We start from the raw sequence: 18,276 nt of genomic DNA on the forward strand, positions 1-18,276 counted from the left end.
CTCACCACCAAAGTGACCAGGACCTTCCACTTCTGTTCCAGTGCCACTCCCAGTCCAGCTTTGTGTCCCCTCCCACACCTCATTCCTTCACCCTTGTTTGGTGTTCTGAGTGTTGTATGTAGTCCAGAGCCAAGTATTTATTATTATTTAATACTGTAATTTCCTTGTTTATTTCTCTGTCACAGATAAATCATACTGCCCAGTATTGGTCTCTTTCCCTCTGACTCATTTCACTTAACACGGGGCTTTCCTGTTCATCTAAGTTGCAGCAAACTACAAGATTTCATCTTTTCTTATGGCTGTATAGTATTCCATTATGTACCACAATTTCTTTAACATTGAACATTTGTGTTAATCCATATCTTGACTCTTACACTAAGTGCTGCAATGAGCATAGATATGCACATATCTCTTACAATAATTTTTTTTTTTGCAGGGGGTGGGGGTCAAGACCAAGCAATAGAATTGCTAGGTTGTATGGGAGTTCTGTTCTTATTTTTTTGCAAAATTTCCAGACTGTTTTCCATAGAGACTGAAGAAAACAACATTCCCAACAGCGAATGAAGTTTTCTTTACTACCACATCCCCACTAACACTGATACTTACCAGCCTTTTTTACTATATGCCATTCTCACTAGTGTGAGATATCTCATTATTATTTTGATTCCCTAATTATAAGTAATGAGTACTTTTTCCTCATGCCTATTAGCCATCCATATGCCCTCTTAGTGTAAGTATCTATTTATGTATTCTTTATTTTTAATGGGGTTATTTTGTTGTTGTTGAACTTTGAGAATTTTTTTTTTACATTTGGGAGATTAATCCTTTATGTAATGTATGGTTGTAATATTTTCTTCCATTCAGTAGGTATCTATTTTAATCCAAGTTTCTTCTGCCATGTAAATGCTTTTTAATTTGATATATTCCTTTTTCTGTTTATTTGTTTGTTTTTGCCAATGGAGTAAAATTACCAAAATCACCTCTGAATTTTACATCCTAGAGAGTTAAGAACCTTGAAATTTAACTCCATATAATATATTATTAATATATGTATTAGTCTTTCCTTTTGCTTTGTGGTCATGTTTTAGGCTTGTATACTAGGTTACACTGCTCATATACTATTGGTTGTGCCATATACAGTCCCAGTGGCAATACTGCCTGGATTAGATTTAATTACTTGGGGTGCCAGAGAGTGAATTTGCAGCTTCATACATTTGGTGCAAGGACTCCACTACTAATCCACAAAACAGGTCTTATCTGAGGTCTTGAATTATTTTGGTAAGCTACTTGAGCAACAAAATATCTTAGAGAAGGTTACAGAATCTAACATCATTGTTTTCTTTACTTAATAAATCAAGAAAAAACATTGAGAAAAAATCTAAATATTAGGACTAAAATATGTATCTCTGTTTAGAAGGATTGGTTTTCTTGTGTGAATATTTGAAGATACAAGTATCATTAATAAAGACTCATATGTTTAGATATTCAGTCTTTCCACTGTCACACTGTAGCACTGTCATCCCATCCAGTTGTTCATTGATTTGCTCCAGCAGGCACCAGTAACATCTCCATTGTGAGACTTGTTACTATTTTTGGCATATCAAGTACTCCACGGTGAGCTTGCCAGGATTCTCTTAGTAGCTTGTCGGGTTCTCCGAGAGGGATGGAGGAATCGAACCTGGGTCGGCCACATGCAAGGCAAATGCCCTACCCGCTGTACTACAGAATATTAAATATTTTATTAAACATTTTTCAGTGAACTTTATTGTAGAACAGTAATCCTTTTGTTGTCCCAGTGAGTTGTAAGCTAGTGCTAGTATAAATATTACATATTATACACTTCAGATACCATCACATCAGACACTGCAGCAGTGACACTGAATTTGAATGTGTGTTTTACAATTAAGTCTACAGCAGGTTTTAATGTGCATTTAAATTTATTTCCACAGTATAAGAAGTTGCTTACAGAGGAAGGACAGAAAATAGGAACCTTTGAGAGATTTGTTTCAGGTTCCATGGCTGGAGCAACAGCACAGACTTTTATTTATCCTTTGGAGGTAAGAGCCAGGATGCATTCTGGCTGTGTTTGTAGCATTTATGTATTGCAGCGTAATAAGTCATCCTCAGATTAGCAGTTGAAAGCAATAAGAATTTAGTCTCCCCATGACTAGAGGACAGAATATTAAAAGTGGCTCAGGGTTTATCACAGCCTGCATCCAAGGTGTTGGCCAGGACTGCGTCACTGTAAAGGTCATTGGAGCTAGAGCTCTGCAAAATTCACTCACGTATTTGTTGCCAGCATTCCCTGGCTGTGCGCTAGAAACATCAGTTCCACCTCACAGTGTACTTGGGTATCCCCACATCATGGTAGTTGGTTTCCCCAACAGAGTGATCTACCAAAGGCATGAATAAGCACCCCAGATGGAAGCTACAGTTTAGTTTTTACTTATCTGGGGAGGCCTCCCAAGCAATACTCAGAGGGTCTGGGTACCATGCCTGGTGATACTTGGCCAACTTCTTGCTAGAGTCTGAGGATTGAGTGCTGCTCCAGTACTGTGGTGCCGGGAACCATCAGGGCCACTCAGAGGTGCCTCCAGGGTCATCTTCCACTGGGCCTCTGCCCAACAGTTCTCGGGACACCATGTGGTGTCAGGCAAGTAATGCTCTACTTCGTTCAGTTCTGGAAGCTGCATCTTTCGCCACTGTTTTCTGTGGACCACACAGACCGTTAAAGAGTGGGAAAGAACTATACAAGTCAAGGATAATTGGAGGTTGGCTGCAGCAGTGTTAAAACACTCTCAACTAGAACACTTTTCTTTCTACAGAGGTTTTTCACCATCAGTTTACTAATGAAACTTAGGATTTGTTTAGGTGTTGGTTGTCCTAATTAGATATCATCCCATAAGAGCACAGGCTGACAAGAAATGGATTTGTGGAAAATTTTGGACAGCCCTTGAGTTAAGAGTGATTTTTTTTAAAATGCTATCTAAAAAAAAAATCACAAATTCCCTTTTCCTCACAAAGAAGATGTACATGGCCTGATTCTTTAGGTCTACAGATTAAAGTATTTATTGTCTGGACTTGATAAATAAAGTTTCCAGCTTCTGCTTTAAATGTACAAAAGTAATACTGTAAATACAGATATCTTTGTTTATAAAACAAAGGATTTTTTAAAAGCTAATCAAGCCAAAGCATTATATACCCTAATTTTTGCCTTTTTAATATTCATATTAATATATCTTTCCTTGAAAATATCTTACTATGAATGTTCATATTACTTTCACACAGTTTAAAAATATTCTAGTGAACCTAGTCTTGCTCTTATATTCTCCATCTCCATTAACACTTTACCTTCCCACTTCCCTCCTGCTTCTACCCGACGTTCCAAGCTAAAAGCACAGGAATCATTATGCCAGAGGCTTCCAAGCCTATTTGGCCTACACTCCTTTTTCAGGAAAAATAATTACTCAGGAAAAATAATTACTTTTTCAGGAAAAATAATTATCCCCCCAAATATCTTTTTTTAAACAAGCAAGTAAGCAGAAAGCACCCCTTACTTGCACCCAGGGCTATCACCGCCCCTTCTCCCCAGATTGTTCCTGCATTCCCACCCCCATTCCAAGGTTGTATCACCCACTTTGGGAAAGGCTGTTTTATCCTATTGTCTCCCTTGCCCTTTATGTCTGATTGCTTATCTTCTGTTAATATGCAACATCAGTTGCATATTCTACTCCTCTGCTACTGATTATTTTTAGAGCTTTGCAATAAATGTGTTTCCTTGGATCTGGTCTTTGTCCTTCAGTGGAGAGCACATTGACAAATTGTACTATCATTTGACAGTATGTGCTGGATATTTGTAAAAATATTCTTTGGAACTATGATCAAAGAGTTCATATGTGCAAAAAGGAGGTCAAGAATTATGTAGTTAAGTGGATGGGCATGAAAAGTTTCATGCTGAGTGAAATGAGTCAGAAAGAGAGAGACAGACATAGAAAGATTGCACTCATCTATGGTATATAGAATAACAGAGTGGGAGACTAACACCCAAGAACTGTAGAAATAAGTACCAGGAGGTTGACTCCATGGCTTCGAGGCTGGCCTCATGTTCCGGGGAAAGGTCAACTCAGAGAAGCGATCACCAACTACATTGCAGTCGAAGGCCATGTGGGGGAAGGGAGTTGCGGGCTGAATGAGGGCTAGAGACTGAGCACAGCGGCCACTCAACACCTTTGTTGCAAACCACAACAGCTAATTAGAGAGAGAAAGCAGAAGGGAATGCCTTGCCACAGTGGCAGGGTGGGGTGGGGGGGAGATGGGATTGGGGAGGGTGGGAGGGACACTGGGTTTACGGGTGGTGGAGAATGGGCACTGGTGAAGGGATGGGTTCCCAAACTTTGTATGAGGGAAGTGTGAGCACAGAAGTGTATAAATCTGTAACTGTACCCTCACGGTGATTCTCTAATTAAAAATAAATAAATTATAAAAAAAAAAAAAAAAGAGTTCATATGTGCAATAATATTTTGATATATTTTATTATCAGGTTATGAAAACAAGACTAGCTGTAAGCAAAACTGGACAATACTCTGGAATATTTGATTGTGCCAAGAAGACTTTGAAGCGTGAAGGCATAGGAGCTTTTTATAAAGGTTATATCCCCAACTTATTAGGCATCATACCTTACGCAGGTATAGATCTTACTGTCTATGAGGTGAGTTTATAGCAGCGTTTTGAATCTATAAATATAGTTATGTAATTCTAATGGTTAGAATTTGAATTAATATGAAGATATATACATATACCAGGAAACTGTTTTTGACCGAAAGTAAAAATTTGATCTTTCTCTTTCTCTCTTTCTTTCTCATTTGGTTTTTTGGGTCACACCCGGCATTGCTCAGGGGTTACTCCTGGCTCTGTGTTCAGGAATTACTTCTGGCAGTGCTCAAGGGACCACATGGGATGTCAGGGATTGAACCAGGGTTGGCCACGTGCAAGGCAAATGCCATACCCGCTGTACTATTGCTCCAACCTCTGGTCTTTATTTATTTTTTTTTTATGAGATCCTGTATTCTTGTGGTTGCTTTTGTGCTAGATTTCTCTGCAAATAATTTCTATAATGCGAGTAGACAGACATTTAGTTATAGTTCATCTTAGATGATGGCCAGCCTCATTTTTATGAGGGCAGAGAAATTATGTAAATATGTGCCTTTTTAAAAAAAATTATTTTTTTATTTTTTAATTGAGTTATGAGAACAGTTACAGGGCTTTTAGGGTCGAGTCTCAGTCATACTATGCTCAAACACCCATCCCTTCACCAGTGCACATGTTCCACCACCAATAACCCCAGCATACCTCCCCTCCCAATCCCCCTCTGCCTGTGTGGTAGATGATTTTCACTTTACTCTTTCTTTACTTTGATTACATTCAATTATTGACAGGAAACTCACTATCATTATTTGGAGTTTTTCCCTCAATAGTCAGACCTGTCAGAATGGCATCAATAGATTGTATGTTTTCTATTGTTGGTAACAAAGAGCATATGATGTTGCACGGTCATGAAAGTGACCGCCCAGATTTGGAATTCTGGTATTAAGTCCAGAGGTATTTCTGCCAGCAGCTGCTGCATTCTGAGATGGGTTTCTGTGTGTGCCTTTTCTTGACTTTTAAATTTTTTTTAAAGTGTACAATTTAAGGACTTTAATTACATTCACATTTCTGTATAATCACCACTGATATTTCAAAACTTTTGTGTCACCCCAAATATAAATTTTATAAGTACTGTCCTGTCCCCCAGTAGTAACCACTGATATATTTTTGATCTCTGTGATTTTATTTTTTATGGTTATTTCTTGTAAGTTGAATCGTACTGTATTTGTTATTTCTGGCATTCTTATTTCATTTAACATAATACCTTCAAAGTTCATTCATGTTTTTGCAGGAGTGTGAACCTCTTTCCTTGTTATGGCCAAATAATACTGCATTATGTATATGTGTACATTGTATCATCTGTTGTTGAACTCTACTGTTGCTTTAAACATTCTGCTGTTATGGATAAATGCTTCCGTGAACATTGGTATATTAAGAACCTATTTGAATCTCTGCTTTCTGGTTTGAGGGGTATATATTTAGGGGTAGAATTGCTGGGTCATCCATATAGCAATTTGGGTGTTAAGCTTTTTGAAGCAATTCTGTGTTAAAACTTTTCCTATAGCAGTTGCACCTTTTATTGTTCTACCAATAGTACACAAGAGTTCCACTTCCTTACCAACCACTGTTGTTTTATATCTTTTAGTAATTTTAGAACAGTCACCATTTTAAGAGGTGTAAGTCAATGTCAGTGTGCACTGGACTTGCATTTCCCTGATGATCGGTGATCTTGAATCATCTTTTCATGTGCTTATTGACCATTTGCATGTTTTCCTTGGTGAAATATCTATCTAAATCTTCTACCCATTTTCAGGGTGTTTTCTTGTTGTTGTTGTTATTGTTGACTTAGAGGGGTTCTTTATATATTCTGAATATTCCTTTTTTGTGGGGGCTCACACTTGGCTATCCTCAGGTCTTCCTCCTGGCTCTGTTCTGGGGGGGCACTCCGGGGACCATATGGGGTGCCAGGGATCAACTCTGGGTCAGCCTCATCTGAAGGCAAGGGCCCTGCCCACTATACTATCTCTTGCCTTTCTAAATATTATTTATCATATGTAATTTGCAGATATTTTATTTCATTAGGAGATTGCATTTTGACTCTGCTGCTTCCTTTGTGGTATAGAGGATTTTAAGCTGAAGTCCATTTGTCTTTTCCCACTTTGTTTACCTGTGGTTTTGGTGTAACTCTCAAGAAATTATTTGTAAATCTAGCTCTTTTTTAAATATATATATTAAATATATATCTCTCCAAGAGATATATACGTACCTCTTGGAGAGCCTGGCAAGCTACCGAGAGTATCCCACCTGCAAGCTACCCGTGATGTATTTGATATGCCAAAAACAGTAACCATAGGTCTCATTCCCTTGACCCTGAAAGAGCCTCCAATTGTTGGGAAAGATGAGTAAGGAGAGGCTGCTAAAATCTTGGGGCTGAGTGTAATAGAGATGTAGAGTAAATCAAGGAACAATGGGATGACAGTGATACAGTGATATATGTATATATATATGTATATATATATATATTTGTTTTGGGGTCACACCCAGCGATGCACAGGGGTTACTCCTGGCTCATGCACTCAGGAATTACTTCTGACAGTACTTGGGGGACCATAAGGGATGCTGGGAATTAAACCCAAGTTGGCCACGTGCCCTACCCTCTGTGCTATCACTGCAGCCCCAAATCCAGTTTCTTGTATCTTTTTATCATCTGTGTTATCTCCTAGTAGGTTTTTAATATTAAGTATTTGTTTAGTTCTTTATTCAATTTGAATTTATTGCATATATATAAAAATAAGGATTCAACTTAATTTTCTTACATATGGACATCCATTTTCACAAATATTTGCTAAAGAGACTGTCCCTTTCCTAGTGTCTCATCTGCAACATTCCTTTTCAGGATATTTCACTAGTTGTGATCTCTTTGAGGGATCCTCACTCCTGACAAATTTTAGGATGTTTTTTTCTGTTTATTAAAAATTATTGCGGCTGCATGATATCTTATGGCCTAGTTTTCCCTCTGGGAGAGCCTGGCAAGCTACCGAGAGTTTCCTGCCCACATGGAAGAGCCTTGCAAACTTCCCATGGCGTATTCATATGCCAAAACTAGCAACAATGATGGGTCCTATTCCCCTGACCCTGAAAGAGCCTCCAATGTGGTACTGTTGGAAAGGACAAGTAAAGAGAGGCTGCTCAAATCTCAGGGCTAGGATGAATGGAGACATTACTGAGACTGCTCGAGAAATTTGAGATCAATGGGATGATGATGATGATGATGATGATGATTAAAAATTGTCACTGGGATTTGAAAAGGGATTGTTTTGAAAATTAGATTGCCTTTGGCAGTGTATTAATTTATTTAAGATACCATAAAAACTTTCCATAGACTAGGTAACATGGAAAAAGAAAAAATGAATCATTTCACAGGTTTGGAGTGTAGATATCCAACAGCAAGGTACTGTCTGATTTATTTCCTGATGAATTCTCATTCTCAGGATTGCATACAACTAAAAGTGCCTTATTGCTATTTTCTCACATGGTCTTCTCTTGATTTATGCATGGAAAGGGAGAGCTTTGGGTGTGTGGGAAGGGGGATGGTTGAAGAAGGGGCAGAGAGGGTAAAGAGAACGAAGGAGTGAGAGTTCTCATTTAAAAAATTTTTTTTTGCCATTTTATTTTGTAAAATAACAGTAAAATTTTTGCATCAAGCCCCTACCACCATGATTTTTTTAAAGTTAATTACTTCCCTAAAGGTTCCATCTCAAAAAACCATCTCATTGGTGGCTAAAACTTCAATATATAATATTTGAAGTGATAAAAACGTTCTTAATAGGTTTGGTTCACATTGTAACAAATTTCATCTTCTAATGTATAAAGTTAGGACTGCAGCGATAGCACAGTGGGTAGAGCGTTTGCCTTGATGAGTCTGACCTGGATTCTATTCCTTTGTTCCTCTCAGAGAGCCTGGCAAGCTACTGAGAGTATCCCGCCCACACGGCAGAGCTGGCAAGCTACCCATGTTGTATTTGATATGCCAAAAACAGTAACAACAAGTCTCACAATGGAGACGTTACTGGTGCCTGCTCGAGCAAATCGATGAACAATGGGACAGTGCTACAGTGCTACAGAAATGTATAAAGTTGGGATGAGTACCAGTTATCTTTGTTACTATTAGTTCATTTAGCCGTGTTTGTATTTTTCAGCACTTATTGCTGAAAAATAGTAAGTATTTTATTACTAAGATTTTATTACTAGGTTTATTGCTAAGTATTTTATTATTTTCAATACTAGTATAAATAGAATTGTTTATTTAATTTCAGTTTTTTAACATTTATTGTATCAAAATGCAATTGATTGTTGATTTTTGTATCTTTTAACTTTGTTGAAATTATAGTTTTAAGTAAATTTTAAATATTTCTTTAGTATTTTTATGTAAAAATTTATTTTTTATGTAAGTTTCTGATTTATCTGTGACTATGGGTAATTTTTAATTCTAATCTGAATGCCCTAATGTCTTTGCTCTTTATGCTCCTGTTTGCATGGAATATAAGTTTTTCCCTGTTCTTTTGACTTGTATCATTAGAGGTGAAGTGAGTCTTCTATAGGCAACATTTTTTTTCACATATTATCCTTTAACTAATTGGAATGCTGAACAGTCATGAATATTTGAGAGAGAATAGTAACTTGGGGAATGACAAGTAGTTGTGGCATGTGATAACATTGAGAATTGTTAGTCAATGAAACTGAAGAAGTACATTCTACTCAGATTTGAAAGGTTATGTATTCTGAGTTGAAGCTTCTGTCTGAAAGTGACAAGAGCTAGTGAAAGACAAGCCAGGTGAATAAAACAACTTGATTCATGTTTTTCAAATATATTTTTGCTGGCAGTAAATGTACATCTACATCTGCTGTGAGCATCTTGTAAAAACTATGTTGCAGGAAATCCTGGAGGAAGACTAGATTTGGTTGGAATGAAGGATGTGAATTTGATGCTTTATATCTTGAGCTTGAAGTCTCTGTAGAATATCAAAACACAGATGGTCAGGAGTTTGATGTTTATAGAAGTAACTTAACTTGATCGCTCTAGCTTTCTGATTGTATATAATGCCTTTGACTATAATTGTATAGCTATAATTGTTGTATCAAGTATTACACTAAGTTTGTTTTTAAGTGTATAAAAGGTAACACTGTGTGTAGCCCTATTCATTACAACTGCCACCACACTAAGGCAAGGGAAGAGGGTAGAATAGTTCTTTCTCAGATTTTATTAAAAAGTACTCTAGGGGATTATAAATGATGAGGTATAAAATGGGACATAACTAATAGGATAGCATTTTTATTAATGTGATAGGAAATGGTCTTTAGATCATGTTTGGGATGCTACTGGTCCTCACACTTAGAAGAATGAAGAGCAAGTATGCAACCCCCATGTGTTTGGAATCCCTGTGGCTTGCTCACCTGTGGATAGAGCTTCCACACCCTCCTGTGACTTGTGCTTCAGAAAGTGCTCCCCAGTCGGGCAGAAATGGGGTTGTCTCTCCCAGAGTGGGAGGAGCTATGAAAATGTTTGTATTAATACGTACAAGAGTGATAGCACAGCGAGTAGGGTGTTTGCCTTGCACGTGACTTACCCGGGTTCGATTCGTCCATCCCTCTCAGAGAGCCCAGCAAACTACCAAGAGTATCCTGCCCGCACAGCAGAGCCTGGCAAGCTACCCGTGTCGTATTGGATATGCCAAAAACAGTAACAAGTCTCACAATGGAGACGTTACTGGTGCCCGCTCGAGCAAATCGATGAACAATGGGATGACAGCGACAGTGACATACAAGCATAGGAGCAGTTGTTAACTTGTTCCTTCACTATTTTTCTTCTTCTGTGTTTTTCTGACAGCTCTTGAAGACCCATTGGCTTGATAATTTTGCCAAAGACTCTGTGAATCCCGGGGTGGTGGTGTTGCTGGGCTGTGGGGCCTTATCCAGCACCTGTGGGCAGCTGGCCAGCTACCCACTGTCTCTGGTGAGAACGCGCATGCAGGCTCAGGGTGAGTTTTTGACGACAGAATATTCTGGTAAAAGGACTGCATCAGTAACATGCTTTGGGAACTCTTAAGTTTTTGTGAGACACCGGGAAATGGTTTTCCGTTAGTATTCCTTAACTTTTTTTTTTTTTCATTATTGCGTTCCTCAGGGGCCTTTTAAAAAGTTCTTTCCTAGTCACTATGCTCTCATCATAAAATTTAGTATCATGTTACATTGCATATGTACTGTTTTGGTTTTGGTTTTGGGGCCACACCCAGCAGTGCTCAGAGCTTATCCATGGCTCTGCACTCAGCCATCACTCCTCATAGTGATGGGGAATCATACGTGGTGCCAGGGAGTGAACCTAGATCCACCCAGTGCAAGGCAGTACCCTACCCATTGTTCTGTCCCTCTGGCCCTGTATGTGTGCTTTCCATTTTAACAAAGAAGCTTTTTTTTTTAATGTTTTTTACCCTTTTGTGAGTGCATATTTTAAGAGGATATAAGATTTTGTTAATATTTGGGTTTAGATCCTTACTCCAAATGTCTGGAGTTTTGTTTTATCATCTCTAGATAGGAATCAAAATTATGCAGTGTTGTAAGAATTAACAACAGTCTATGCAAAGCACTAACTTTTTTCAAGATCTTGGCAAATGGTGGATGAAATTGTTAATTTTTATAGGACCCCACAACTTTTGAATTAAAATCCTTTCCCTTATGACACAGTCTCCTTTATTTATGCCATTACTCTTGGATCTTCCTTCTTTCTCATTGATTATTTTCCTTGCTGACGTTCAGTGCCTTTTGTTCCCTTTCTTGTTTGCTGTTTCTCCAGCTAATGTTGTTTACTTCTCTATAATAGTTTACCCTGGACATCTTCAGCTCAATCCCCAATCTCTCTTCCAAGTACCCGTAGTCCCATAATCCAGCAAATAGTCAAACATTTAGAGACTTGAGCCACTGCTCCTTGCTAGACAAACTTCCAGAGGCTAGGTTAAAGCATCCCAGAGTCAGAGAGATGTAGCTTCTGCCATTGTGGAGAGGTAAAGATGAACATTCATCAGATTAACAGGAAATAAACCACTTTACCCTACGTGAGGGTTGCACAAAGCAAAGGAACTCTAACTTTCTTTCTTAATTGAATCACTGTGAGATAGTTACAAAGCTTTCATGTTTGAGTTTCAGTCATACAATGATCGAACATCCATCCCTCCACCATGCACATTTTCCACCACCAATGTCCCCAGTATCTGCCCCTCCTTCCCAATCCTCTCCCTGCCTCTGTGGCAGACAATTTCCCCCATACTCTACTTTGGGGCATTATGGTTTGCAATATAGATCCTGAGAGAATATCACAGGAACTCTAGCTTAATTTAGGAGCTATAGAACATTATCATTTAAACTGAACATGGCTGAACCAGGCAGATGGTATAGAGGTTAAGAGGTGTGCCCAGCTGTGCAGTCTTTGTGAATTTCCACCATGACATACTGTGACCAGGGCCAAAAAAGTGAAGAACGTGATGGTGCAGCCATAATCTTCAGATACTTGCAAAAATAGATCTCAGAGTCAGGCCTGGCTTTATGGCAAGTGAATATGCGGATAGAGGGCTGCATCATTGGTTTTGATGAGTATATGAACCTCATGTTAGATGATACAGAAGAGATTCATGCAAAAATGAAGTCAAGGAAACAACTGGGTCAGATCCTGCTAAAAGAAGATAATATTACTGTGTGTCTGCAGCTAGAAAGGATGGGTGAAGTGAGAAATATGAGAAGGTGCTGCAGTTTGTTTTTTAGGTGTTTCTTTGGGGAAAGTGGTTTTAAAGCATTTGTTCATATTGTTTGGATCACTGTTATGTTATTACCAGATGATAATACATGCTGGGGGGTTGTTTCTATTTTTAAAAAAAGATGCATGTCCAGTTCTTTCCCTAGCACCATGTGGTCTCCCAAGTGCCACAAAGTGATCCAGGGGGTCCCAGGCCTTTAGGTTCTGAGCAGCACTGCATTCTAGAGTGCCAACATTGAACCATACGGCCATCTAGGAGTGGCTCTGTGTACTACTGAGAGCCCCCCCAAACAAAACAAAACAACTGACCTGAGCAAGACAAGTGGGACTTAGCTGGGCTCCTGCAGGATGGGTTTTCCCTGCAGCATTCCAGTGTGTGGAGGCACGAGTCATGGGAAAATGAGACATGTGACTTATTCTAAAAGCTGTAAGATGATATAGTAGAAGAGAAAAATGCAAATAATTAGTCAGATTTTGGTGTGCATTCATTGAACCATCATAACCCTCTTCGAGGGCTGATGCTGATGTTCTCATTTTTCCAGTAAATAACCAAAGTGAGTTAAATTACTTCCTCAAGGTTATACATTTGGTAGCTAGGGAGCAGGGCCTTAGAAATGGGCTGTCTGATTCAGACTGTCACACAACCAGTCTTCCTCTCACAGGTGCCAACTCCAGTTTAAGCCCTTGCCTGGCTGGAAGACTTGTTTATTTTATTTTTTGTTATTTATTATTATTTTTGGAGAATAACAAAATGAAAAAATAAGGAGTGCTTCCCAAATTTCTGTATCATCCTTGCACATGGGTCTTGATCATCTCTACATTAGTCTGATTTTAGTAAATGTGCTGCCGAAGTGAGCACTACACATATTATTTATTATTACATGAGCTTAATATTCCCTTTTGTCTTTCTTCTCTTTTCCTTTTTGTTTTATTTTTTCTTGAATATACCACTTGTTTTATTTATTTTGTAAGTGTTTATTGTTGAATCATTGTGAGATAGACCCTTACAAAGCTGTTCATGATTAGGTGTCAGTCATAGTGTTTCACCACCCACCCATCCCTCTACCAGTGTACATTTCCCAACACCAGTGTCCCCAGTTTCCCTCCCATCATTCCCCCCTCCCCCAGCCTGCCTATATGGCAGGTACTTTTCTTCTCTCTCCCTCTCTTTCTCTCTCCCTCTCCCTCTCTCTCGCCTTCTCTCTCTCCTTCTCTTTCTCTCCCTCTCTCTCTTCCCTCTCTCTGTCTCTCCCTCTCTCTCTCTCTCTTTCTCTCTCTCTTCCCCCAACCCTCTTTTGGGCATTGTGGTTTGCAATACAGATACTGAAAGGTTATCTGGTATATCCCTTTACCTACTTTTAGCACTAGAGAAGGGACCAGGATGACAATAATAGCTGGAAATGATCATACTGGACAAGAACTGAGTGTTAAAAGTAGATATAGCTTGTTTCTGAGGTTGAAGTATAAACAGTATTTTAGTCTTGCCCATCAATCTGAATACTTTTCAGTGTCTTTAGTGTAAATGCCACAATGCTTAGTGGGAATTGTAAAACTTCTGATTACCTCAGCCAGTTTGTGTCTAGCCCTGTCTCCATTTCTTTATCCCTTCAATGCCCTTTTTCTGCTGCTGAGAACCACCGATGCCAGCATTCCTCAGCCTTTTCACACCTATGGACTAGCACCTGTCCTGTTTATCAGACTGGCGGCTATCACCAAGGCTATAACCAGTGGCTTTCAGCTTTTCTCCACCCGTGGACCAGTGGTGAAAGAATGCTGATTTATGCAAGAACCAACTCTAGCCAGAAGGGGAGCCCCTGTAGTGCTCGCCTGTCCAGTCTGCATTGGGCAAGGAGCATGGACTTTTCCTCCTTTTCTTGGGTTTTGAATCCTTTTCAGGAACTCAGGGACTCCTTTTTTACCTAAGTTTCCAAAATACTCCCCTTTATCCCCTTACTCCCAAGATTGAAGTTTTCTATCTTCAACACTTGGCTGAAGGGAAGAAGATGGTGGAGACATGGGAGAAGGTGGTAGAAAGTGTGCGTGCTTTGGAGTATAAGAACATCACCCTTCCCACTTACTAGCTAAGTATAGGTTAGGTTTCTCCATCTTTCTAAGCTGCAGATTCCACCCTTATAACATAGACATTACTTTGAAGTTTTGCTGCATAAGATAATTAACCCAATGGCTGCACATAGTAATCACTCAATAAATCACAGTCATTATATACTCAAGTGTTATACAAGATTCATAGCAAGTGGTACTTTCTCAGGATCCTTGGGATAAATTGTATTCTTTCGTTATATTATTATAGAATAACATGCTTGAATATTTGTGGGCATGGTTTGTTTTTCAGCTATGGTGGAAGGAGCCCCTCAGCTGAACATGGTCGGCCTTTTTCGACGGATAGTTTCCAAAGAAGGAGTAGCAGGCCTTTACCGAGGCATCGCCCCGAACTTCATGAAGGTGCTTCCTGCTGTAGGCATCAGTTATGTGGTTTATGAAAATATGAAACAGACTTTAGGAGTGACCCAGAAATGACATGTTGAATATTTTTCTTTAGAACAACTATTGAAATTTTCAATAAAATCTAAAGTGGCAGAATTGCAGCAAGTCTACAACAAAGAATCATATTTTCTATTTTTACAAAAGAAAAAAATCTGCTCTGATTATTTCAAACATTTGAACTTAGTTTTATAGAAGAGAAATGTTAAAAAAAAGTCTTTAAAATATTTTTAAATGTTTTGATAAAGTTTTGAAAAGGCCAGACAGTTTTATTTTAGTGCATCTTGTAAGTCCTTTCTACAAATGTCCACCTTAAATTGTAAAACTGAAAATGTTCCTGTTTGAACTTAATTTGTTTTGTGCAGCAGAATTATAAATATGGTTCCTTTGGTTGGTTCAAGTTTAAGCAAGTTCATTTATACTTTTTTTTTCACCTTGTTTGCTTTTGGTCCAAACCTGGAAGTGCTTGGTGCTTGCTCCTGACTCTGTGCTCAAGGATCATTCCTGGCTGGGCTCTGGGGCCCATTTGTGGTACTGGGGATTGGACCTGGGTCAGCCTTGTGCAAGGAAAGCATTCCACCTGCTGTAGTACAGCTCTGGACCTTGTTTTTTTCTTAAAAAGAAAGTGATTAGTCAAATCTTTTTTTTTGCTTTTTTAATTTTTCGTTTTCCTTTTGTGATTAGTCAAATCTTGAAACAAATTGATTCTTGTATTTTGATTGCTTTTGTAGATTTATTAAAATTCCTCTTGGAATCATTAATTAAGCAAAACTTATTGCATAAAAATGTACCTGACAGAATTTAAGTTTGTATAGGCATTTTTTCCTTGTTTTTCTTTTAGAAAAATTATTATTATTTTTATTTGTTTGTTTTCTGTCACACCTGGTGATGCTCAGAGGTTATTACTGGCTTTGCACTCAGGAATTACTCTTGGTTGTGCTCGGGGAACCATATGGGATGCCAGGGATTGAACCCTGGTCAGCCACATGCAAGGCAAATCCCCTATCCGCTGTACTATCACTCTGATACCAATCTTTGTCTTTCTTTAGGCTGAATACGAATGAATTTAAGTGACCCACATCTTAACTTCAGATACTGTTGGTTCTTTTCCCCTGTGGAGAAGACTATTCTTTTTCTTGAACATGTCTCTCTCTCTTTCTTCATTTTCCCATTTATTTCTATATGTAAATAAAATTATTTTACTTTACTTAAGAAAAAATAAAGAATAAATGGAAGTGGCAGTGGCAGAATTATGCTCAAAGCATTTGAATGCCCTGGTCTTTTCATATCACTTTGGTGTAAGGAGAACTGATGAGAAAATTATTTTAATGAATACTTTTTCATGTGAACTGTGCTGAGATGCAGCTAACCTAGGGTGGCACATTGCTTGTCAGTGTATTACTACTAAATGATTAATACAAGTCATTTGAAGGAGTGTCTGTATTCTGTCATTGGTTTGAAAAACATTAATAATAAATAAAACCCTTTGTCTTTTGTTTCCTGCTACTTGAACCAGATTCCTTTTTAATCAGGAAGGCTCTGGGGACTATTTTTAGAAATCTGTAATTTCTTAATTGTACAATATGGATTGATCATGGATGAAAAACATCACACTTCCCTTACACTGTTGAATTTCTTTGAACTTGCAGTTCTTAATTTGGACAGCATATAAAACTAGGGGATTAGTACACGTTAATAGTAGTATTAATCTTCCATACTAGGTATCTATATTTAAATTAAATATATATGAAATCATAGTTTTTCTTGCCCCGTTTTGGAAGTTGTGATAGAGAAAACTTAATTTGTAATATTAATTGTATACTTTAAACATTTTACTTAAATCGTTTTTATTAATCAACTGTCTTTTATGATTTGTACATATAGAACTTAGAAAAATATTTATTAGATGAAGTTGCTTTTACTGCTTTTTACTTTAGTTCCTTAAACTTGTTTGATGTATGATCATTTCTGGTAAATTACAACCTTTTAATGAAGGTCTAGGAATATAGCTATTGCTATATTTGAACCTACCTCTTTTTTTTCTGAACCAAAGAGAAAGCATGGATTTGCATTTGTGAAACGTATTACAAAACATAGTTTAATTTTATTTGCTGTGTATGATAAATGTATTTTATAACTTCTGATAGGCATAGAATTCTTCAAGGTATTTTTTGTACTTTTGAATACATAAAGACAATATTAAGGTACATGATTAGCTCTTTTTAATAAAAGTATGGAATGAATAAAATTTTCAAGCTACTGCAAAGTTTTTATTGCTTATTATGAATTTATATTCGTCTTACATGTGATTTATCTGTGTGTATTGCAACTTTTGAAAAAATTGGTTTTGTATCTTTAAAAAATGCTTGATTGTTTATTTCTGACATTACCATTTATTTCCTTTCCATTTATATTAAAAACATATATGTTTTTACAGTGACTTATTTAAAAATCATAATAAAGCAAGAAGGGCTATTTCATAGAATATTATTGGTGGCATTTGACTAGTACTTTCCATATTTGGCTCTACTTTTTAAAATTTTTTTATTGAAAGAAGTGCATTATTTCTGGAGGTACTGCAATACCAGGTTGATGTGTGGAGTGGATGGAGCAAGCTCCTATTCCAACTCCCTGCTTCAAAAATCCATTTACTATATCATCCTCATGTCGAGGACACAGCACATACTAAACTGATAAGAACAGATATACACTTGATCTTAGCCAAATGGCTGAGGAGTGATTTCATTTAGTCTTTCTATTTCGACCCTTCCTGAATACCCACAGCCATTACTTGCTCTTATTATACATTTTGGCGAGACACAGTTTTTTTTGTGTGTGTGCAATGTAGAAATTTCACAGTTGTTATTAGAGTCAAGACAATAAACAGTGTTCAGGCATGTGGCTGACCAGGGTTAATCCCTCCGTCCCTTTCGGACAGCCTGGCAAGCTACCGAGAGTATCCCGCCCGCACGGCAGAGCCTGGCAAGTTCCCCATGGCATATTCAATATGCCAAAAGCAGTAACAATAAGTCTCACAGTGGAGATGTTACTGGTGCCCGCTTGAGCAAATCCATGAACAACAGGACGACAGTGCTACAGTGCAGTGCTTATTACATCAGTTTGTCTTGAAGTTGTGAGAAGCAAAAGTAAAGAAGTTACCAGTAAGTAATTTAATACCTGATAATTCAAATGGCAGTTAAGTACAAAATTTTGATTTAAACAAATGAGAGCAAACAATTCCGTGTTACAACTTGACTGCCTCCAGACTTAAGGAATCACATCTACCCTTCCCCCACTCTTAGGGAAATTTTGGTGAAAAAATGTAT

General features: G+C 37.9%; 1 protein-coding gene and 2 non-coding genes across 3 annotated transcripts in view; 1 reads left to right on the forward strand and 2 right to left on the reverse strand.

Moving 5' to 3' along the window:
• Positions 1-17,210, forward strand: part of SLC25A24 (solute carrier family 25 member 24) — a 54,873-nt gene extending 37,663 nt beyond the window's left edge. The window contains exons 7-10 of the mRNA XM_004616966.2: positions 1,950-2,057; positions 4,541-4,708; positions 10,532-10,682; positions 14,802-17,210. Coding sequence (XP_004617023.1) covers positions 1,950-2,057; positions 4,541-4,708; positions 10,532-10,682; positions 14,802-14,986 — 612 coding nt within the window. The 3' untranslated portion in view covers positions 14,987-17,210. The remainder of the gene's footprint in view (positions 1-1,949; positions 2,058-4,540; positions 4,709-10,531; positions 10,683-14,801) is intronic.
• Positions 13,204-13,307, reverse strand: LOC129406871 (U6 spliceosomal RNA). The gene has a single exon (XR_008631300.1). It is a non-coding gene; the product is annotated as a U6 spliceosomal RNA (small nuclear RNA).
• A 291-nt stretch (positions 17,211-17,501) lies between the features above and the next one.
• On the reverse strand, positions 17,502-17,691 carry LOC129406908 (U2 spliceosomal RNA). The gene has a single exon (XR_008631328.1). It is a non-coding gene; the product is annotated as a U2 spliceosomal RNA (small nuclear RNA).
• Between the last annotated feature and the right edge of the window lie 585 nt (positions 17,692-18,276).

This window comes from Sorex araneus, chromosome 8 (assembly GCF_027595985.1).
Source record: "Sorex araneus isolate mSorAra2 chromosome 8, mSorAra2.pri, whole genome shotgun sequence".
NCBI classification, from domain to species: Eukaryota; Metazoa; Chordata; class Mammalia; order Eulipotyphla; family Soricidae; genus Sorex; species Sorex araneus.